The 22,987-nt window shown below is 47.2% G+C and overlaps 2 protein-coding genes across 2 annotated transcripts in view; one reads left to right on the top strand and one right to left on the bottom strand.

Annotated features, from left to right (window-relative positions):
* On the top strand, nt 1-15,199 carry LOC107114001 (tripartite motif-containing protein 7-like). Its single transcript, XM_015415421.1, has 8 exons — nt 1-277; nt 1,703-1,863; nt 2,761-2,856; nt 6,957-7,187; nt 8,367-8,389; nt 10,023-10,141; nt 12,706-12,738; nt 14,553-15,199. Exons 1-8 carry the CDS (start codon nt 1-3, stop codon nt 15,065-15,067), a joined length of 1,455 nt encoding a protein of 484 aa, XP_015270907.1. The 3' UTR covers nt 15,068-15,199.
* A 1,178-nt stretch (nt 15,200-16,377) lies between these two features.
* LOC107113992 (tripartite motif-containing protein 7-like) overlaps nt 16,378-22,987 on the bottom strand; it is a 24,184-nt gene continuing 17,574 nt past the window's right edge. The window contains exon 9 of the mRNA XM_015415409.1: nt 16,378-16,418. Coding sequence (XP_015270895.1) covers nt 16,378-16,418 — 41 coding nt within the window. The remainder of the gene's footprint in view (nt 16,419-22,987) is intronic.

The raw sequence follows: 22,987 nt of genomic DNA, 5'->3' as shown, positions 1-22,987 counted from the left end.
ATGGCGGCGGTGGGTCCCGTGCAGGAGCTCTGCGAGGAGGCCACCTGCTCCAACTGCCGCGCCTATTTCAAGGCCCCGGTGAGCATCGCCGAGTGCGGCCACAACTTCTGCCGGGCCTGCCTGACCCGCAGCTGGGGGGAGTCGGGGGCCTCGCCCGAGCCTGCCTGCCCCCAGTGCAGAGGAAGGACGCAGGAGGGGAGCCTCCGCCCCAACCTGCAGCTGGCCAGCATCGTGGAAATCGCCAAGAAACTCACTCTGCAGGAGGGGAATGAGGCCGGTGCGAATGGGCAGCTCTGCCCGAAGCACCAGGAGCTCCTGAAGTCTTCCCGCAAGGACGACGAAGCCCCCCTCTGCATGATGTGTGGCATAGCCGGGGAGCACAAAGAGGTGAGTCCTCTGGAGGAGGCTGCCCGAGAAAACAGGGCAAGTAAGAAATCTTGGGATCTGGATGCGGAATGGCTGAAGATTCTTCTTGGCTTCTCTATCCTAGACTCAGCCCAGTGAAAACGATCTAGTGATGGGTATTATTAAATCAGTGAAATGTAGGCACCTGAGGGCGAAGTGGGACTCGGCCAGCCTTGCAGTAAGGTCAGAGAACCCGCTTGATAATATGTGGAAATGCTCCCCCCCCCCTTTGCTGGACATGCATCTGGTTCTCTAGAGTTTGGAAACAGGACAGGGGGCTGGGCGGATCCTGGCCGAGTCTGATCCAGCAGTGCTCTTATTTCACCAGCATTGGAGACTGCCATCTTTGTGTATAGCTCAAAATTTCACTTGGGCGCAAAGCTCAAGGCTGCATTATGACTTTTGTGGGCTCTTCCTACCATAATATCAATATTAAAAAATAGTAGTGTAGTAGTTTATAATTGAGATAGAAAATTTCCAGGACACCATCATGGACTTTTTATTCAGGTCTTCAGTTTTATCAAATTGCTTGCTGCATTTTAATGTTATATTTCTTTTCATGGCTTTATGCCCCGTGTACATAGCTCCGAGCACGGCATAAGCAGGAATAGGCTGATTAACAAATTGAAATAGTACTACTACTACTGTTTAATTAAGAATTTTTGTTGTTGTTCAGTCGCACAGTCGAGTCCGACTCTTTGCGACCCTTGTATGTTTTAGGCAAAATCTGGTAAATTTTCATGGGCCCTAAACATTCATTTTTTCTTCTGATTTTAAAAGAAATTAAAACATTTTTGTGGTTCCCTCAAATTATTGTGGGCTCTAGGCACTATGCCTACTATGCTTAATGGATAAATTGGCCCTGGCAAAGCAGCGGTGCCTTCAGCACACTGACCTCCCTAACAGGGAAGATGGGCAGTTGGTAAAAAAGGAAAAAACCAAAAACAACAAACTCCCAGGCCCTCCAATCCCCAATATCCATTTGCTAGCGGAACCTATAATACAAGTAGGGCTGTAAGTCACTCTGTTCTCTGCTCTTGGGCCCGTGTGGCTTCTGTCTCCCGTTTCTCTTCAGAACTTTTTTTTCATTACACCTCCTACAGCTCCTTCGCACAGATAAAATACCTTCCCCCCAAACCCACAGGGTTACACTTGATTACACCCAGCATATAAGTCTCTCTCTCTGTGTTATTTTTAAACTGAACAATGCACTAATTATATGCAGTCATTACAAGGAGAGGTACAGTTCTGGGGGGGGGGGAATGAATCCTGTTTCTTTGTTTCGGGCATCAGGCAGTCGTCGCTGCTGGAAAAGGGGGAGTTTGCCAGAAGCACCAGGAGCCGCTGAAGCTCTTCTGCAAGGACGATCAAGCCCTCATCTGTGTGGTCTGCGACCGATCCAAGGAGCACAGAGATCATGAAACCCTTCCACTTGAGGAGGCCTCCCAAGAGTACAAGGTAGGAAATCAACAATGTGGAGGATGATGAGGAAGAGCCATCAATCCTCCCCTTCTCCTTGGTCTCTTTGCAGGGAAGCTCTCCAGTTTCCTCCCCAGCCTCTGGGCCCAAACTGGGAAGTGAAAACACCTCTTTGCTGTCTCCTTCATGGGTGTCATGGCTCCCTTTTAATTGCCTCCAGTCCCCCTGCTAAGGGCAATGTAGGGTGATGTGAGGAGATGGACTCACTTCCTGCCTAAGCTTTCGTGTGCAAGCACACTTTTGCTTCTGTATCTGATCTTCCTTATCTACCAGTTTTAACCCCACCCCCCACTGCTTTCCCCAATTTCAGTTGCTGTCCTTGAGTTTGGCACAACATTGTGTTGTTTCCGCTCAGCTTCCCAGTTTTTCTGGAGCTGCTGTATCTCAAACTTGCTTTGGATCATTCTTTCAGGATCATATCAGAAGAGGTTTTATGGGAAAGTGTGGAATGGAAGGCATCAATTTCCAGAACCATCTGAGCTTTTTGCTATTTCTTTTTAAAGTTGTCAGTACTGGGCATATTGCTGGAGTGTTAAGACAATATAGTGGTATAGTGATTGCAAATAGTAGTTTTTAATGCAAAAAAATCCACCCTGTGGCAGGAGGGTGTAATTGTGGGCAGGAAGGTAAAACACAGAATAACTCTCCATACTGAAGCAGCACGGGCACTGTGAATATCTTTACATTTGTAGTGGCTGTCAGAAGAGAATGTGGCACCATCCCCATGAGGAAGCTACATTTGAGAAATGTTAAAGATCCCGTTAGGGACATCTGGCAAGTTACATCCTGTTTGACCCTTAGAGTTTTGCTTCTCATATGATTTATAGTAAACTTCTGTAAAGAATGCAGTCTTCATTTTGGGTCTCTCCCCTGCAGGATCATTTCTGCAACTGTCTGGAGATTCTGAAGAAGGAGAGAGAAGGAATTTTGGCATATAAAGGAGACGTAGAGAAGGAAAGCCAAGACCTGCTTGTAAGTCTCACTGTGGCTGGGGAATGAACAGATTCTAGAGCTCGTACTGGAGAAAACAGTGGAGTCCAGCTACAAAAAAGTCAACCCAGGTGGGGGGGGCCTCCCCTCTCCTTCCAATTTGGAAGTTCGGTGCACAGATGGTCAGTATTCAGCAGCCCAGGCCCTCAAAGGTAGACTTAACATTGCAATTCTAAACAAAGTTCTACTTGAGGGGTGGAGCTGGGGGTGTTGTGGAACTGCACACTCTTGGGGCCCCTGGCACTCCCTGCCCTCTGGTGGCCTAGGCAGTCCCCCAGGAGGTACCTAGTGAGTGGGCAGCCCCTGGTTATTCATCCAGCTCTAGAACATTTTTGTTGCTGTTATTCTTGGGTGTTTTTGTTTGGGGCAGAATCAGTTGACTTCCCAAGGCGCTCTCTGCTGTGGGGTGTATCCTGGACTGATGAACTTGTGTGTCCAGGGGACCCTTGTGTGCATGCACCAACACTGCAAGCCAGGAGAAGTCTCTGAAAAGAGATAAGCCCCCTCTACCCCCCAAATACTTGCTAAAAATGCTGATAGAGCCTCCTCTGATCCTGAATGGAGCCATGGGGTGTGCAGATATTACTGATTCTAAGGGGGAAAGTGCTTCGGATGCTCAGTAGCATGTAGATTTTCCCCCTCTACACTTTTTTCTTGCCCAGAATGCAGTCAGGGAAGCTGCAGGTTCGATTGGGAGGCCAAGGCTGCGGTCACATTACAGGCTTGGCGTGATCTGGCCACACCGCTAATTACACCATGGAGAACCACACTCAAAGAGTAGTTGTCAGTGGAGGGAGGTGTCCAGTGGGGTGCCACAGGGCTGGGTTCTGGGCCTGGTACTTTTCAGTATTTTTATCAGTGTTCTGGATGAGGGTGTGGAGGGGCTACTCATTAAATTTGCAGATGACCCCAAATTGGGAGGAGCAGCAAACACAATAGAAGATAGAGATAGAATACAGTGAGATCTGAACACTGGAAAAGTGGGCAGACGTGAACAAGATGCAATTTAACAAGGATAAGTGCCAAGTTCTACATCTGGGTAACAAAAATGAGGAACATGCAGACTGGATGAGGAGTACACTATTTGGTAGCAGTGTGTGTGAACAAGATCATGGGGTATGGGTGGACCGTAAGTTAAATATGAGCAGCCAGTATGATGCAGCAACAAAAAAGGCTAATGTGATCTTGGGGGTTATCAACAGAGGCAGGAGCTGGACAAACGCTTGTCAGGGATACTCTAGGCTGATCCTGCATTGAGCAGGGGGTTGGATTAGATGGCCTGTAAGGCCCCTTCAAACTCTTGTCATTCTACAATTCTTTAACAGGAAGTTTTGATCAGACATCCCACCCTGAACCGGCTTCACCACACACCATGGTTGATGGTTCAGATTGTTGCAGCATTTTTTCTTTCTTTCACCCATGCGCCCATGTTGACTGCTCAACAATCCCTCTGCCATGTACTTTGGCCCCTCTCAGCCTCCTTCCCTTCGCTTTCTTCCTTGGAATACATGCAGATTTACACAAGAGTAGTCCCATTGACTTCAGTATATTTACTCTTGTGTCAATCATGGGAGGCTCTTGAACTACAACTCCGAAGCAGAAACAGGAGAGAGGGTTTTTTTTGGGGGGGAGGTATTTGTTGCTCAAAAACAACTCCCCTTGGGGGCTCCCAATCCAGAATGGCTGCTTGGCTGTCCAATTGGTGATTGACAACACCGGGGGCAATTATGAACACATTGCTACCTGATTTTTAAAAAGGGGGTGGAAACGGATGGGAAGGTTCATACTTCCCAACTGGCTTGAGTTTGCAACAGGGGTGTTCAGACATCTGGAAATGCAGGGTGGAAGAGCTGACATCTGTAAACACTAGAGAGAAAGATAGCTAAAGTCACCTTCTTCAGAAGGGCGTAAAATCAGACTACTTTGTCGAATTCACTTGAAACTCTAAAGGAGTCTGTGATTCCTATTCCTCTGCGCAAGCCATTTGGTAGTAATAAATTAATGGTTGATTTCAAGGGGGCTGCTTGGTAGAAGACCGACTATTGGTGCTTCAGCAAAAGTCCGATCATGTTGATAGCAGTCCTGATACTGAGTTGGCTTGAACAATCATTGCCAGATTTATGATATCAGACAATACATGGCTTTCAGTTGTAAGAAACGTTAGGGATAGCTCACCAGAGTCAGTTCAGTGCTCCACCAACACTGCAAGCCAGGAGAAGTCTCTGAAAAGAGATAAGCCCCCTCTGCCCCCCAAATACTTGCTAAAAATGCTGATAGAGCCTCCTCTGATCCTGAATGGAGCCATGGGGTGTGCAGATATTACTGATTCTAAGGGGGAAAGTGCTTCGGATGCTCAGTAGCATGTAGATTTTCCCCCTCTACACTTCTTTCTTGCCCAGAATGCAGTCAGGGAAGCTGCAGGTTCGATTGGGAGGCCAAGGCTGCGGTCACATTACAGGCTTGGCGTGATCTGGCCACACCGCTAATTACACCATGGAGAACCACACTCAAAGAGTAGTTGTCAGTGGAGGGAGGTGTCCAGTGGGGTGCCACAGGGCTGGGTTCTGGGCCTGGTACTTTTCAGTATTTTTATCAGTGTTCTGGATGAGGGTGTGGAGGGGCTACTCATTAAATTTGCAGATGACCCCAAATTGGGAGGAGCAGCAAACACAATAGAAGATATAGATAGAATACAGTGAGATCTGAACACTGGAAAAGTGGGCAGACATGAACAAGATGCAATTTAACAAGGATAAGTGCCAATTTCTACATCTGGGTAACACAAATGAGGAACATGCAGACTGGATGAGGAGTACACTATTTGGTAGCAGTGTGTGTGAACAAGATCATGGGGTATGGGTGGACCATAAGTTAAATATGAGCAGCCAGTATGATGCAGCAACAAAAAAGGTTAGTGTAATCTTGGGGTGTATCAACAGAGGCAGGAGCAGGGGGTTGGATTAGATGGCCTGTAAGGCCCCTTCCAACTCTGTCATTCTATGATTCTTTAACAGGAAGTTTTGATCAGACATCCCACCCTGAACCGGCTTCACCACACACCATGGTTGATGGTTCAGATTGTTGCAGCATTTTTCTTTCTTTCACCCATGCGCCCATGTTGACTGCTCAACAATCCCTCTGCCATGTACTTTGGCCCCTCTCAGCCTCCTTCCCTTCGCTTTCTTCCTTGGAATACATGCAGATTTACACAAGAGTAGTCCCATTGACTTCAGTATATTTATCCTTGTGTTGATCATAGGATGATCTCAGGCAGCAACTCTGATGCAGAAACAGGAGAGAGGGGTTTGAGGGTGAGGGGTCATAGAATCATAGAGTTGGAAGGGACCTTCAGGGTCGTCTAGTCCAACCCCCTGCACAAGGCAGGAAATCCACAAATACCTCCCCCTCCACACCCGCAGTGACTGCTGTTCCATGCCCAGAAAATGACAAAAAAAATATCCAGGTTCCCTGGCCAAACCAGCCTGGAGAAAAATTGCTTCCTGACCCCATAGTGGCGATCAGCATTTCCCTGGGCGTGTAAAAAAGGGCCACAAGAACTAAGTCTCTCAAAAACAACTCTCCTGGGGACTCCTGACAATGCCAGGGGCAATTATGCACTTATGCGCACATCACTACCTGATCCCAAAAAAAGAGGCAGAGACGGAAGAGAAGGTTCAGACTTCCCCAGTGGTGTTTCTACTCAAACGCCATATCTTGTCCCGTGATGGGAAAGTGCAGGGATCAGGATATGGAGGGTGTTTTAGAGGGGGAGGTCAGCATATGGAGGGTGTTTTAGTGGGGGAGCAGAAGGACTCACGAAGCCCCTTCTGCACTCTGTGTCTTCTGCTGCGGACTCCGTCCTCTGTAGCCAGAAGAACCCACCCAGGAGTTCGAGTGAGATCCATGTGTACTTTAGCTCTGAGGATGGGTCCTGAGGGATCTTCTCCTGCCAAATGTTGATGTGATCTCTGTGGAAGGCCACAGTGCCCTTCCGATAAAGAGTCTTCTGAAGTGCCTCTTCCCACTGCAGAGACCGGCTGTGTTCCTGAGCTTGGCCTGCTTTGCTTCTCTTTCCAATTCAGAGGCAAACCAAAGGAGTGAAGCAAGAGACGGTGGCCAAGTTCAGGCAACTGCACGCGTTTCTGGATGAACGAGAAGATCTTCTGCTGGCCCGGATGGAAGAGGCGGAGAAAGAGGTGGCAAAGAAAAGGGACCAGCGCCTGGCTGAACTCTCTGAGGCAGTCTCCTCTCTGGAAAGCCTCATCCAGGAGATGGAGGAGAAGTGTCAGCAGCCGGCTGGGGATCTCCTGCAGGTGAGGGGGTGGCGGGAACAGATCAGTTACCCCTTGGGGAGAAGGCTGGCTCCAAATCCTCTCTCTGCCCACGTGCCCCTCTGTGTTTGCCTGTCTAGGAACACGAGCTCTTCCTCTGTTGCTTTTTGAAATCCAGCTTACTGTTGGATCAGTATTTTTACATCTTAATTTTGATATTAAATGAAAGAACACTGTAATGAGTGCATTTTAGTGAAACCAGAAGATATTGATTTCAGGTATTTTCCTCAGGATAGCTATGGCTGGTGCAGTCAGACGCCATCCAGTGTTCCTGACTTGGGGGTGAGCATTGCAGGTTGGAAATGTCGAAGGCATCAAGTGCCAGGTGGACCCACGGCCATAGAGGTGCTTCCAGCTGATTGCAGAAGAGCCGTTCATCAGCTGGGCTGGAGGGTCTTGGAGTGTCATGGGCCTCTGCCTGGGTCTGTTCGCCCTTTTGTGGCATGGTCTTGCCCTCCCACCTGCTGCTGTTCTCTGGAGCCCTCGTTTGCTCAGGCTGAAAATCAAGAGGCCGTGACTCATAACAGTTGTGGTGGAGGGAAGGAGGGAGGGGTTAGCCAATGCCTCTGGTCCACCAGGAGGGCAAGGAGAGTACCGTTTGCTGGCGAATCCCTCTCACTTTAGGATGGGGCACCATGTAGAAAAGTGAGTCGCTCCCCAAAGGTCTGGAGTCTCTGGAGGATGCCCTGGGATCACACTGGTGGAGAAGGAGGGACGGCCGTTAGTTGGGTGGTCAGTGAGCTACAGGAGAAGATGGCAGGCGGAGGAATCTCTGAAGCGTGTGAGTGTGTGCGTGTGCGCGTGAGAGACCAACACATGGAAGGAAAACCTGGCTCATGGGTGTAGCTCTTTGAGACAACCAGAAATGAGGGCTCTATGCAAGATTTTCTGCAGCATCTCTTAAAAGGAGGGTGAGGGTGGCAATATATTGTGCACCGCTGAGTTGTCAAGTCTGTCATCCATGTGTACACTCTGAAACGGCTTCACTTTGCCTACCGATATCATTCCCTCATGAAGAAGTTCTCCCACTTTATGAAGTGGGACAAATGCAAAAAGGAGTCGGATTGCATCCCTCTCCCCAGGGTCTGAGGGGTCTTCCCAGTGTGGCCTGTGGCAGATGCTGAGTTTCCTCTTCTCTCTTTTCCTCTCTTTGCTTTTTAGGACGTCCGAAGCACCTTGCAGAGGTAAGTAGACCCCTCTCCCTCATTGCCCCCCTGATGCTGGGATGGGTAGCAGGTGAAGAAAGGGGCCCTTCAGGCTCAGGACCACCACGGACATGACTCAGATCTCAGTCCATTTCTTAACAGCAGACCGTGGATGAACGCAGTCCCAGGGGCAGAAGCTCATGCCCCAAAATAGCATGTTGGCATGTTTTGTCTCTGTCCCATTCCTATCCTGCCCTTCCTCTGAGGAGCTCAAGGGAGTGTACTTGAGTCTCCCTTCCTCATAACAGCCCTGTTAGATAAGTTCAGCTGCAAGGAAAAGAGAATGGGCTAGGCCAGGACCACCCAGCAAGCTGGAGGCCTGAGAGTTGAACCAGGGCCTAATCCAGCTGCCTACCCACTGGAACCACGGTAGCTTTGTCCTTCTTTCCCTCGACAGATGTGAGCAGGGGATGTTTTAAAGGGAAGCCACCTGTTTCTCTGGGTGTCTGGTTTGGCCTTCAGGAGCCTGGGTTTGGGGTCTCTGGGGCAACTGCTAGGGGACAGAATCTCTGCAGAAGAAAACGAGGGGCAAAGTGACGGCTACGACTGGAGAACGATCATCTAGCCAAGCGGTGTGCAAACTAGTAAGAAAAGTGTAATTTACAGATCTTCAGAGACTTTAAAGAACTTTTCGTTTTAATGTAAACATGTCGCATCGGGCTGAAAAAATGGCGCTCAGGGCGAAGCCTTCTTCAGGAACTACCAGTTCAATGACTCCAGTCTCCAGACCGGAAGCAACCACAGACTTCCCTAAGATGATTGCTGCAGCACTGCGCCCTCTGCTGGATCAGATGACTAACCTCTACAACAACGTTGATGCTCTTCAAAAGGAACTGAAAGAAACTAGCACAAGAACAGAGAAGACAGCCAAAAAGCTGAAAAAGGTTGATGATAAGCCCAGAAGGACATCTCATCCACTTTAAAGAGGAAAAAGAAAAGATTTACTCTGTTACAAAAGCAAACGCATTTTTGGAACAGCACCAAAGTTCAGCAGAATAAAAAGGAAATGTGGAAGACAAAAATGCCACAGAAGACAGTAGTGAACATGGGTCGAGAAGCAGTGGTAGTTCATCGAGTAGTTCTTCAGAAGGAACTCTGGACTCTGAATCAGAATTAGGAGGAGCAGCTCCTAAGCCTCTCAAAATTAAGCTGACCTTTGGTAAAAACAAACGTAGAGGAAAGAAAACTGATAAATCGCTTAACTCTGAATATATGATTTCTTTTTTATTGAAATACTAAAATGCACCCACTATGACTAATTATGCTTGTACTTGTTTGAACTAGTAAAATTAGTAGCTAATCTCCATTTCTTTAAAAAACTAAACAATAGGGAAACACCAAGAAATTGATGTAATATAGACCGTTATATGATCCTTGCTAACTCTGTATTTTAGTTTTAGAAGATCCCCTACCTTATTCCTTGTAGTATGTAGAGATTAAAAGCAATAAAAATGTTTTTTTAAAAAAAAGAATCTCCTCTGCAGAGGGCCTCCCCTCTTTCATTGCTTTCCACATCCACCGGTGTCTCTGGGCCTTCTGCCTTCATTGCTTTGCTCCACTGGTGGGAATTCTGAATAGATGGTGGCCCACCTACTACCTTTCCCCCCTCCAGGTATGAAGACAAAGTGACGTTTGACAATCCTGTGACTTTTCCTCTTGCACTGAAGTGGAGGATCTGGGACGTCTGTGACATCAACCACTCGCTGGAGGGTCTGATGAAGCCGTTGAAAGGTAATGAAGAACAGCTGCAGGGGTTTCAGACAGGTCGTTCGGTGAGGCCAGGTGTGAAGGTGGACCCCTCAAGGTCACTTGTAACACTAGCAGGGCCCAGGCGTACAGGGAATTTGTGTGCCAGTTCCAAAATGCCGTTTTAGTTCACCATGGAACGTTTTTCTGATCAAATGTCCTTCTGTGGCTCTAGCACACCATTGCCTTCTCTAGGTTCTCTTACGCTGTTTCTCTATCGTTTGGCCTCTGTTCATTCCTGTGCCTGTGTGTCGTTGAACTGATATGTCAGCTGCAGAACAAGCCTCCAGTGTGAAAGAGGGGAAGAGTTTGGTGTAGTGGTTAAGTGTGCGGACTCTTATCTGGGAGAACCGGGTTTGATTCCCCACTCCTCCACTTGCACCTGCTGGTGTGACCTTGGGTCAGTCACAAGCTCTGGCACAGCTGTCCTTGGAAAAGAGCAGTTTGTGTCAGAGTTCTCTCAGCCCCACCTACCTCACAGGGTGTCTGTTGTGGGGAGGGGAAGGGAAAGGAGTTTGTAAGCCGCTCTGAGACTCCTTTGGGTAGTGAAGGGCGGGGTATAAATCCAATCTCCTCCTCTTCCTTCTCCTGTTCCCCCTCTTCCTCCTCCTGTTCCCCCTCTGCCTCCTGTTCCTCCTCCTCTTCCTCCTCTTCCTCCTCCTCTTCCTCAATGGAGACACCCTCCTGATTCCTTTCAGGAAGCCCCCCCCTTCTGTGTCCATGGCCAAATCGGACCTCTCAAAACTGACCACTTGGACTGAGGGCTTAATTAATGGTCTCAGGGGGACTGACGGTGCTCTCTTCAGCAGAGTGAGACGTGCCAAGTCCATTGAAATTATGTGGCTTGTAACCTGGTGTAACTCTGCTTAGGATGGTGCCGTGAGACATTCTGTTTCTGAAGAAACGTGGCCGATACCCAGCTGAAAGGCCACCAGGAACCCCATCTTTGCTGCCTTGAACATCTTGAAGAATGTCAGAAGGAAAATGTAGCAAGTAATTTACTTCTGGGAGTAACAGCTCAGGAGTATTTACCTCAGCAGATGGTTTCTGCCTTGAGCAGTCTCCTGGAGAAGCAGTGTAGAAAAGTTATCAAAATAAATACATTCTTTTATTGAATTTGAATTAAGGAAGGGCTGAGTATTTTCGGCCAAATTCTGAACCAGACGTGCAGAGATCATCTCCTTCCTTCCCTTCCCTAATCTGGACAAGTACAGCCAAGTTGGGTCCTCTCTATCCCAGTTGCCCCCCAGTCTGTTTTGCGCCCACCCACCCCCAGTTGTTCAGGGTGTCTGGCCAAATCGGGGGAGTCATTGGCTGCTTCCCCTGGCAGCAGTTCTCCATGGCACCTTCATGATCCCTCTGAGTACAGAGGCCTTTGCATTGGCCAGAGAGCACCCAGACCACCGTTTCCTTGTCCCAACCGCCTGGGATTACACTTTCTCCACATATTACCACAGGTCCCCCCAACCAGGGTTTTCTTCCTAATTAGTAATTGACTAATCACTCCAGGGGATTAATGCGATAAAAGTCTTTTGCCAGGATTGATTTTTTTTTTTTAAGGTACGTTTCTAGCCCTTTTCATTGCATAACTATAAGGGGAAATGTGCTGCTTGAGTCCTTAAAAATGCTAATTGGGAAGCACCAGGAAAGTAAAATGATCTATTGCCATGGTTCCTCTGCAATCCCAGTTTTTATTTTTAATAAAAGGTCTCTAGCTGTTTTCATTGCAGAGAAATAAGGGGTTCACCTTCCCCTTTGTATCCCCACAACGAAAGTCTGAAGGCTTACTTTTTTCAGTAAATGAAAGCTGGGAATTCAGAGAAACAGCTAGCACCAGAGAAGCTAGTGGGAGGAGGAGAGAAATGGCAACTGCAGGGACAGTATGGCAAGGAAAGTGACGCTGATACCAGTGGGGCCTTCACAAATGCACACCTCCCTGGCCACACCGCATATGAAGAAAATAGCCCAAGACTGCAGTCCTTCCCAAAAGATTATATCAAATAGGATTGGGGAAAGTTCAGAGCAAAGCAGGAGAGATCCCAGAAAGAGGAGGGTTAGGGGACCATATTGTGTGGGTCTCCACCCCCCACCCCCCAAGTTTGGATGCCACATCAGAGCAAAACCGCTGTATGGAAGTATTTTAAGCATATCTTCATTGGACCCTTGGGCTGCCAGCCTTAGAATACTTTATGTAATGCAATTCTCAAGCAACTCAAAGCAATTAAGTTCTGGATACCCGTGTTCAGGATCATTCTTAGCCTCTTTCTGGGAGAGTGAAGTGTCAGATTGAGATACATTTTCTCTTTGTGTTCTCAGTCCAACAGCAGCCATACTTAGAAACAGTGAGCAAACTCAAATTAAGTGAAAATAAATTTGAGTATTTGCACACAACTAACATTTGGTAGAGAACTTTTCCTGGAAGTAGCTTCTACTTAATCCTTTATCTAAAACCAAGCAAAACAATATGTTGTTAATGAATACTATTGTTGCAAGATTTGCAGTATATACAAGGGTTGTCTGCTTACTTTCTGTTCTGTTTGCTTCCTCAGACACTCTGGATTCTGAACTTCACCTCCAGAAAGGTACATTTTGTGCACTAATCAGTTATTTCTAATCTAAAAAGCTTCACCTCACATTCTGTCTTCTGCTTGGTGCTTCTGCAGTGATAAAATTCCCTGGACACTCTTGTTTTGTCCCTCAAAGCCTCAACCTCCCTGCGCCAATCAGTTCCTCAGTGCTTTCTTCTCAGGCAACTTTTCAGGATTTACCAGGAGGGCAGAGATGGGGAACTCTGAGGGGGATGACCTGCCTCCTTTCTTCTCGTAAGAACATAAGAAGAGCCCTGCTAGATTAGACCAATAGTCCATCTAGTCCAGTCCACCATCCTGTCTCACACAGTGGCCAACCAGTTCCTCTGGAGGTCCAGCAACAGAGCACAGATGCTGAGGCCTTCCCCTGAAGTTGCCTCCTTCCCTTAGTATACAGAGGCTTACTGCCTCTGAGTGTGGAGGCTCTCTTTAGTCATTTTGGCTAGTAGCCACTGATAGATCTATCCTCCGTGAACCTGTCTGATCCCCCTTTAAAGCAATCTGTGCCTGTGGCTATCAGTGCATTCTCTGGCAGATGATTCAACATGGTAATCATTTGTTGGGTAAAGAAGTATTTCTATTTCTCCTATCCCATCAATTGTAGCGTGATCCTGAAGCACCTGGTGCTCTCTAGAAGTCACAGATATCTGGTTCACACACAGTTTCAAGGAAATGAAAATCCCAGTGTCCTTCCATCCCCCCAGTTACCCATGTTGTGAAGCACAGAAACTATTATGGGGGTGTTTTTGGTTTTGCTTTCTGGGAGTCAGCTGGAATGACAGGAAAGGAGGGATCTATACATTTTATTGCAGATAATTAAAGGTTGATTTAGGGTTTGGAGGAGGATATTTTTGTGAGTCCTTCATCCACCTGCTCTGAGCTTTTGCTGAGATTTCATGCCAGCTCCCAGTTCAGTCGGAGACAGAGAAACTGTGGCCAAAGGAAAATAACAACCTTCGTGTGGCTGTTGAAATCCTAATGATTTGAGCAGAAATGTCAGATATACCTAGGATGAAGACTAAGATCTGTTTTGCAGATTCAACCCATTCTGTCTGTCTCATTTTTTTATGTGGTCAGGGTGTTTGTGGAAGAGCTCTTCCATGTGTGAGTTGGTTTTTTTTTGGTGGGGGGTTTGTTTAGAAAGGAAGATGAAATATACCTGGAGTCCCCAACGTGGTACCCACAGATGCCCACCAAGTGTTTTTAGAAAGTGGGTGTGACCATGTGGGGATTAGGCAGTAGGTTTTTCGATTGGCCATTGGAGAATTGATTGGTTGTGCAGATTTCTTTTTAAATGTTGATTTGGCATCCGTGCTGTATGACTGAAGGTAAGCTTTTGCAGCCATTTTGTGGCTGGCTCTGCCTCCTGCAGCGGCCATTTTGTCCCTGCCCCCATCACCTTATGTCAGAATTCCGAAGGAGTCTATGGGACGAAAAGGATTGGGGTCCCCTAAAATAGACATTGCCCTTTGTTTCTCCCTCGGGGTACTTCTTTGATATAGCATATAGGGGACAGGCTGCACTCACATGGGTTGCTAGTGTTTGTTCAAGCCCAGGAGGTCTGTTCTACCTTTTGGCTTCCTTAAATAGGACAGGGGAAGGAAAGAGGGTTAACGCCAAAAAGCAGGAAGGGGAAACAGAACAAGCCGCAGTGGAAGAGATGTCTAAACAACCAGCCAGGTCAGGGAGATCCACAGGGAACGGATGTATGTGGGACACTAACAATAGTCTCAGGTGTGGCAAACTACTCTGCCCTTTGTCTCCCAGCTGAACCTGCTTCTCTTCTCTCTCCTCCCTCCCCCTAACAGCAAATGTGACTCTGGATCCGGACACGGCCCACCCCATCCTCATCCTGTCTGAGGATCAGAAAAGCGTGAGAGATGGAGAAAAAGCTCAAGCCCTGCCCAGCAACCCTGAGAGATTTGACCAGCGCTTTATTGTCCTGGGCCGTGAGGGATTCACAGCAGGCCGCCATTTCTGGGAAGTCCTTGTGGGAAGAGGGGAAGGATTCCTTGTGGGGGTGGCCAGAAAGTCGGTGAGGAGGAAGGGAGGCATGACCTTTAGTCCTGAGGAAGGTATCTGGGGAGCAGGGAAGTGGTGGGGCAGATACACGGCTTTTGTAAAAGACAATGATCCTCCCCTCACCATGAGTGGGGAGCTGAAGAGGATCCGAGTGTGCCTGAACTACACTGGGGGTCGAGTGGCCTTTTTCGACGCTGACCGAGCAGCCCTTCTCTACGAGTTCTCTGGAGCCTCCTTCCCTGGAGAGACCCTCCTGCCCTTCTTTTGGGTACATAAAAAAAGCCACCTCCAACTCTGTTAAGGCAGTCGTTTTGCTCTGGTGGCCATTAATAAGACAATAATATTGCTTAACCGTCCTGTTTCATAGCTCTGTGAAGGCCTTCCATTGTGTCCCAGACACCAAAACTGACTTAAAAAGGAGTCTTCTCCATTTCCCAGCATTCCCTCTTTGTTTGGAAGTTTATTTCTGATAGAAACAATGACCTATGTCTGGGTTTGTCATCTCTGGGTTGGGAAATTCCTGGATATTTGAGAGAGGCTGGGGGTGGGTTTTCTCAGGAGGGATGTGATGCCAGAGAATCCACCCTTCAGAGGTGCCATTTTCTCGGGGGAGCTGGTCTCTGTAGTCTGGTGGTCAGTTGCAATTCTGGAGGGACTCCAGATCCTACCTGGAGGTTGCCATCCTTCCCTATTTTACATCCTAAATAGCAGGTCTGGTCTGAAGGAGAGCTGTGAATGGACCAGCAGGCCTCTTTCATCTCCCAAAGGTCTTTTTCCCCCCATTACTCCTCCAGGGAAAATTGGATTAAATACTTGGAAGTCCGCTGTCAGATATCCCACATTCTTTCAATTTTTGTTCAGGGTGGCTGTGGAACCAGGTGAGGAGGAATGGGGGAGCAGTGCTGATGGAGGGGAGTGTTGAGCCCTTCCACCCAGTTCCCTTTTTATGATCTGAAATTTCGTCAATATGTTGAGATGTGTGTTTGTATTAAAAGTTTCTCTTCCTATTGTGAGTTTATTTGAAACATACTTGTGAGAGGGGGGTCCTGAGAGGCTGGGGGGGACTCTTAGAGAGTACTATTTCCCAGCTTTCATTTTCAAAAGAGTATGCAGCCACCAACCTTACTCATATAACTCCACAGCAAAAAGGGCTAGAGTTACTTTTTAAAAAAAATGTGGGAAAGAGTGCATTTGTTGTGATAGATCATTACAATGTTACATTGCCACAGTGACCAGTCACTATTTTTTTATTTTTATTACAACGAGGCACCTCAAAAGCAGGAAGTGGCCCTGGCCTCCCAGGACCTTTGAGTGGGTCTGGAGTCATTCGTAAAGAAACCACAGAACCTCACAGAATGAGCATGTCAAGAAGGTATGGATCAGTCTAGTTTCCTTCCTGATAGGGTTTTTTCTGCATGCTGGGAGTTTTATCGTCAGAAAAGTTAGCACATTGCAACAGGCTTCCCCAGACTCAGAGGCTGAAATGATACCGTCCTGGAAAAGCTTTTCCACCTCTTAATGTGTAAACTGTGTCAGCAACACGGGGCACCAACATCAGGCAGGGAGAAATGGACCTATTTACCTGCCTCCAAGTTCAATATAGGCAGGTCCCTATTTGCATAGCTGCTCCTCTTCGAAGCTTTGATACTTGCCTGGGTATTTTTGGGGAGAGGGGCAAAGAGGAAAGTTTTTTGGGGGAGGGGAGTTTCTACCACTACCAGTTCTAGAAAAGGGGTAGGGTTGATCTGAACCTGGCTGGGAGGGATTTTGGAAAAGGGAGAACACTGTGGGTAGTGTCGCCAACCTCCGGGTGGGGGCTGGAGACCTCCTGGAACTACAACTGATCTCCAAGGTACAGAGATCAGTTCCCCTGGAGAGAACGGCCACTTTGGAAGATGAACTCTATGGCATTGTACCCCATTGAAGTCTCTCCCGCCCTCCTCAGGCTCCACCTCCAAAATTTCCAGGTATTTCCCAACTCCTATTCCCCCCCCCCTTTCACCCGTTAAGTGCCTGGTTCCCCCCTGTTGCCCTTCGACTCTGCCCCCCCTCTTGTGCACTTCCAACTTTCCCCCCACAATGGGGACCTTTGCATTCTGGCATTCAGCGGCTGGCAGGGGTTTCCCCAGGTTAGTGAGCTCTGAAGACTCAGCGCCTGCCTGCTCCGCGAACATCCATCCCGTTTGCAAATGGCCGGGGCGCAGAGGGAAAAGTCTCCCTTCCCATTCCCAAGGTTTGCCTTCCTCACTCAGCGGCCCTTTCTCTTGGCCGGCTTTTCCCCACAGCTCAGAGCAGCTCTGTTGCCCCGCGGTAGATTCCGCGTCCGTTAAGAGACAAGGCTGGAGTTTTATTTTGGGGCGCAGAGCTTTAAATTGTCCTTCATATCCGTTGTTAAATTCACCAGTAAGGAGCTAGGAAAGGCGAACAAGGAAGTGGGAACCAATCAGCTTTCTGAGCCCCCCCCCCCAACCAGTGCCAGACAGAGCCTTGCCACCACCACCCTGCACCCCCCACCCCATTTTGAAAGCGGAGGGGGTTTTCCACGGAATGGAATGACAGCCCTTAGGAGTAACAGAAGTGTTCTGGGACTGGAATGAGAGCCCACAGACTGGAATGACAGCCCCAGAGTGTAGCAGGAGTGTTCAGGGACTTGAATGAGAGACCACGGAGTGGAATGACAACCCCTGGGGGTAGCTGGAATGTTTAGGGACTGGAATAACAGGCCCAAGAGTGAAATGACAGCCCCTGGGTGGTAGCAGGAGTGTTCTGGAACTGGGATGAGAGACCCCAGAGTGGAATGACAGTCCATGGGTGTAGCAGAAGTGTTCTGGAACTGGAATGGGAGGCCACTAAGTTGAATGACAGCCCCTGGGAGTATTCTGGGAATGGAATGACAGCCTTCAAGGTGGATTGACAGTTCATGGAAGTGGCAGGAGTCTTATGGGCCTGGAATGACAGGCCCAGAGCTTCCTGCCGAGATCAGGGCCCTGCGGGACTTGTCACAGTTCCGCAGGGCCGTGAAAACAGAACTTTTCAGGCAGGCGTTCCAATAGGAGCGACGTTCTACCAGCAGCGCCCTGTGCGAACTCTGATTCTATACGACCTAATGCGGCAGTACCGCCGAATGTGCCCCTAAATTGCACTTTAGTTTTATCGCCATCTAATGAATGTTTTATATTGATTGGTTGTGTTTTAACTGATGTTTTATATTTTTATACTTACTGTGAATGTATACGGCTTGTCAGTTTGTGGAAGCCGCCCTGAGCCTGCTTGGCGGGGAGGGCGGGGTAAAAGTGAAATAAATAAATAAATAAGGAGACCCTGGGTGTAGAGGCAGTTCTGTGCAACTGGATTTGCAAACTGTGGAGTGAAATACTTTACATTTAAATATTTCTGGAATGTGTGTAGCTATCACCAGATCAGCTCCATCTCAGCTCCTTTGTTTCCTTACAAATTCATGAGGTTGATGTGAGTCTCATCCTCCATTGTTAATGATATATCTTGCCCTTGTCCCTCTACCAGTTCCGGTGTCCAGTTCTGCTGCCTTCCTTACCTCCATGTTCCCTTTCCGTGTCACTCTGCCTGAGTTCTTCGCACACTATTACCTACTCTGTTGACCACTGACCCAGAGAACTGCCTCCATAGTCTCTTTGAAATACCCCAATCTGTAGTCGAGCGCGAGGGTCTCCATCCTTTTTCAGCCTGCGGCACCTTTGTAATTCTGAAACAGTGTGCTGAATGCAGATAGTTCCAGACCAATCCTACGGCATCCAGAGGCTGTCATTCTACTCCATGGTCTCTCATTCCAGTCCCTGAACACTCCTGCTACACCCTGGGGCTGTCATTCCATTCTGTGATCTCTCATTCCAGTCCCAGAACACTACTGCTTCACCTTGGGGCTGTCATTCCACTCCTTGGTCTCTCATTCCATTCCCAGAGTAGTGTTTTTGGGCCCAGAGACCCTAGTGGAAAATCCATTCCGCATTTTTATTGCAACTCTTCTTGTACTGTAATGTATATCAATGGAGCCAATGCAAGTCAATTTTTGGCTCCTATTATTTCCAATGGGCCTTCAAGTGTTTCCCATTGTTTCCAGTGGGCAATCCTGCCCTTCCTTTTAGTACATCCTGCGGGAGGGGAAGAAACCTAACAGTACAGGTTGCATTCCTTATTAGTGAAAGTGAGCAAGAGTCCAGCAGCACCTTAAAGATTAACAGAGTTTCTGTCAGGGTAGGAACTTTCATGAGTCACTGCTCACTTCCTCAGATTCAGCTAGAATGGGAGTCCATCTGTCCTTGAATCTTGGAGAGTGAAGTGATTTCAGATGCCATATGACAATAGCAGGCATTAGTCCCTTCTGCAGAGTGTCTTGTCCAAAGCAATTTGTCCTTTGTCCAAAAAAAGGATTAGTGTTGACTTGGTGGCTCAAAGTTGAATGAATGGGTTACTGTACTGTAAACGAAGGGGTCCAAAATCCCACACGGTCTGGGAGGCACTCTTGAGTTACAGTAGCTCAGCAGAGGGGACAGTTAAAAGTAGGTGGGTGGGAAGGAGAGAAGAAAACAGGGAAAGCTGAGGACATGGGGGATGAGGGAAGTAGCATTAGGAGGGGGAAACTCTGCCCAACTATGACTTCTCTATATCTTGATGTCTCTCAAAGGGGTTGTTTTATTCATCTGCTGCAGGAGGGAGTGTTTTAAATTCTGATTATAACCTGTTTTCTAGTCTAAAGAGATTTATAGATCAATTAATGGGGGCTCTACCATCTTTTTGGCCCTCTTCTGTAAGGCTCTAGCCCTGATTTAAGCAAGGGCTTTCTTATTAGATGCTTAAAAGCTCTTGTCAAGTGAATTCCAAAATTTCTAAAACTCCCTATATTGGAAAACATTATAGAGGGGATTTTAGGTGGGGAAAAATGTCAGAGAATATAACATTCTCTTTAAATAGCGCCCCGAATTCTTCCTACATATTTCAGATCTATGTAGGAAACTGGCATACCCAACAAATGAGAGAGATGATACAAACTGTTTCTTTTCCCCTCACCAGTTTATCCATCTGCCCTGATAAGACTGTAATCAACACCTGAAATCTATTTCATTGTGATCTGTCCTTTCCATCGAGAATAGAGAGGGTGTTACCCCGCAAGGGCTTCCTCTTTGCAGGATGTTTTCCTTTAACCACCTCAGAGTAGGAACTTTCCCCCACATTTTCATCTGGATCATCCTGCTTCTTTATGGGAGAATTCAATAAATAATCAGTTATAAACTCCAATTTGTTCTATATTAGTTTTAAAGAATCAGCAATAAGGATGGCTGTGAGGCTAGTAAATCAAGTTCATCTGTTTTTAGGGTTACCAAGTACCTACCTTCGAATCGGCGGGGGACACATGGTTCCCGGCCGGAACATCCCTCGGTGTAACACCCCGCCCGCTGCACCATGCTGTCACCCAGACGTGACGCCAGCACGCTGGGCTGGGCACGTAGCTGGGCGACACTGTGGCAATGGAGCTGGAAACTTTTTAATAAGAGCCTTATACTGAGCCTGTTAAGTGTTTTAAAATTGTTAGAAATACTGCCTCTGGATTGCATCTATATCTTGCGTAGTTTGCGTTAAGAAGCTTCTTTGCATTTCTGCATTCTTTGCCGAACCATGGTTTATGAAAAACTGGCCTGGACCTTAGGTGCCCCGGATTAGAGCCTTTTAGGCCTTTCTGTAACTCCCTCAAAATTTGTTTGTAGTTTTCCAGGCAAGACTCTATGTTATCTGCATTTACTAGGCTTTGGGATATAGTATTAAGTGACTCAGAGTGGAGTGTCTCAATCAAGGCTCTTTCCATGGAGTTTTTCCACCTGGGACAATTGTGTATAATGTTATCGGAAGTCCCTGAACTGAGGTTGTGGGATTTCACAGTGTGCAAATCTACTTTTTGCGTGTCTGTTTTCAATACAAGGGGCAGGTGATCACTTTCACAAACTGGGGCAGCCTCAAAACCTTCTATATATTGGACTACCTCTTCTGACACCATGATATAGTCTATAACGCTCATTCTGTCCCTGGACCAGAATGTAAACTCTGTGCGGTGATCACTTGGGAAAGACCCATTCAGTATAAAGAGATTAATTCTGTTTGTTACCTGGCTTAGCATAAGGCCTGCATCGTTGACTGTTGTGTCTTTTGAACACCTATTTAGAGGTAGAACCATACTTTGGGCCCTTAAGAAACAATAATTGCTCTTTTCACATAGACTGAGATCATCAGCTCCTATACTTGCGTTGAAGTCGCCACCCACGATAACAGAAGTCATGGGATAGGCTGTCCTCAGGTCTTGTAAATAGGATTCCGGCGCAAGTGAAGTTACCAATATTTGTTCGTTGACCCCACCAGATGGCAGATAAATGTTTACAATTAAACAAAATCAGGGCCCTGCAGGACCTTTCACAGTTCTGCAAGGCCACAAAAACAGAGCTCTTCCGCCAGGCATTTAGGTAAGGAGCTGAATTTCATCATCTACGCCCTCTGTGCCAATACCATTTCCAGCCCGAGCCCACCGATAGTGCCTTTTACCGCCGAATGTATGTTTTCATATGCACTTTACTACAGCTGTACTGCCGTCGCTATGTGAATTGTTTTTAATAACTATGTTGTGTATTTTATATCGATATTTATATGGTTGTTTTATCTATTGCTTTCTTATGGTCATAATTAGGGAGCACCACTTCCATTGTTTCCAACAGGGTAGAGATCAAAATACAAAGCCCTCCTTTGGCTCTACCGTGCACTGAGGACTCCACAGGTAAAGCAAATGTCTTGTAACCAGTTAATGATGGTTCCTCCGTGCACCATGTTTCCTGACCTAAAATTGTCAGATTTACAGAGAAATTCCATTGCACTAACCTCCTTCATTCTTCAGTGCCACCCTCTTAAGTTCCACAACAGTAATGATAAAACCTGTTTTTTGCGGGGCATAATGTGAGCTTTTTGCATAGTATATAGTCATCCTAGTGGTGAAATTATGTTCAAATCTCCTGCCACGTCTAGGAAAACACATCCTTTGTTCTCCCCTGTCCGGTGTGAGCATGGATGAACCTTGGTTTTCAGGGTTTCGGTGGGCACTGAGGAGGCAAAGAATCCTCTGAAGTTAGGCTCCAGATGACTTCTGGACACTTCCCTCTCAGAGCCAGTGTTACTTTTGAAGTTAGTTACATCTGTTACTTTTGAAGTTAGTAGTGGCTCAGCCGGGACGTCCTTTGTTACAGAGTTCTCTTCAACTGGAGGGAAAAGATAGGCTCAACAGAAGAAACCTTTAATAGAAAGCACCCACACTCACGCATGCAATATATGGTGGCCAAAGGAAGACATTTTACATCACAATTAGGGGGCTGTGGGGGAAAGGTTAAACACTCGCCCATCAGCACTGCTCCCCCATTCCAACTCTGCCCCACTGAACAAAACTTAAAAGGGTGTGGGATATCTGACAACAGATTTCCACACATCTCATCTAGCTTTTCCTTGGGAAGTAACAAAGAATGCTCGTTGGTGGTCTTCCTCTCCACAGTTGCCAAGAGGTTGAGGTGGGGGAGTGAAAAAGGACAGGCTGAGGGCAGGATTAAGGGTTGTGAGGACTCACAGAGGCCTGCTGGCCTATTTAGACCTCTCCTTTAGACCTGTCCTGTAATTTATGATGTGTAACAGGTAAGGTAGCCAACCTCCAAGTTGGACCCAAAGTTCCTCCCCACAGAACTGCAACTGTCTGACTACATGGTGACATGTAGTCTGTGACATGGTGGCCAAACTTGCTTAACATAAGAGCCACATAGAATAAACATCAGACGTTTGAGAGCCACAAGACATAAACAAATATAACCCACACATTTTTATTGAAAATATGCAAATTTGCTTTTTAATAACATTAAACGAGACTGCCAAAAAATAAAAACAAAAGGGGGTAAAAACAGACATTGAGAATGCTATTTTTGTCCAATTATATGTGTTTGCTAATGATATTTATCTGTCTAAAAGAGAAAGAGAAACAGGGGGAAAGAAAGAATGAAACAGGTGGAGAGAAAGAGAAAGCAAATAAATGGGGAGGGAGGGAGGAAGAGAGAGAAAAGAAGGAAGGGAGAAAGAGAGAAAAAGAGAAAGGTGGAAAGAAGGCAAATAGAGAGAGGGAGGGGTGGAAAGAAAGCTACTTTAACTTTAAATGCATCCTCCAAGGCCCCTC

Source organism: Gekko japonicus, unplaced genomic scaffold (assembly GCF_001447785.1).
Source record: "Gekko japonicus isolate JY-2015 unplaced genomic scaffold, Gekko_japonicus_V1.1 scaffold1234, whole genome shotgun sequence".
NCBI classification, from domain to species: Eukaryota; Metazoa; Chordata; class Lepidosauria; order Squamata; family Gekkonidae; genus Gekko; species Gekko japonicus.
The sequence above is the reverse complement of the archived record's forward strand: the minus strand, read 5'-3'. Positions and strand labels throughout refer to the sequence as shown.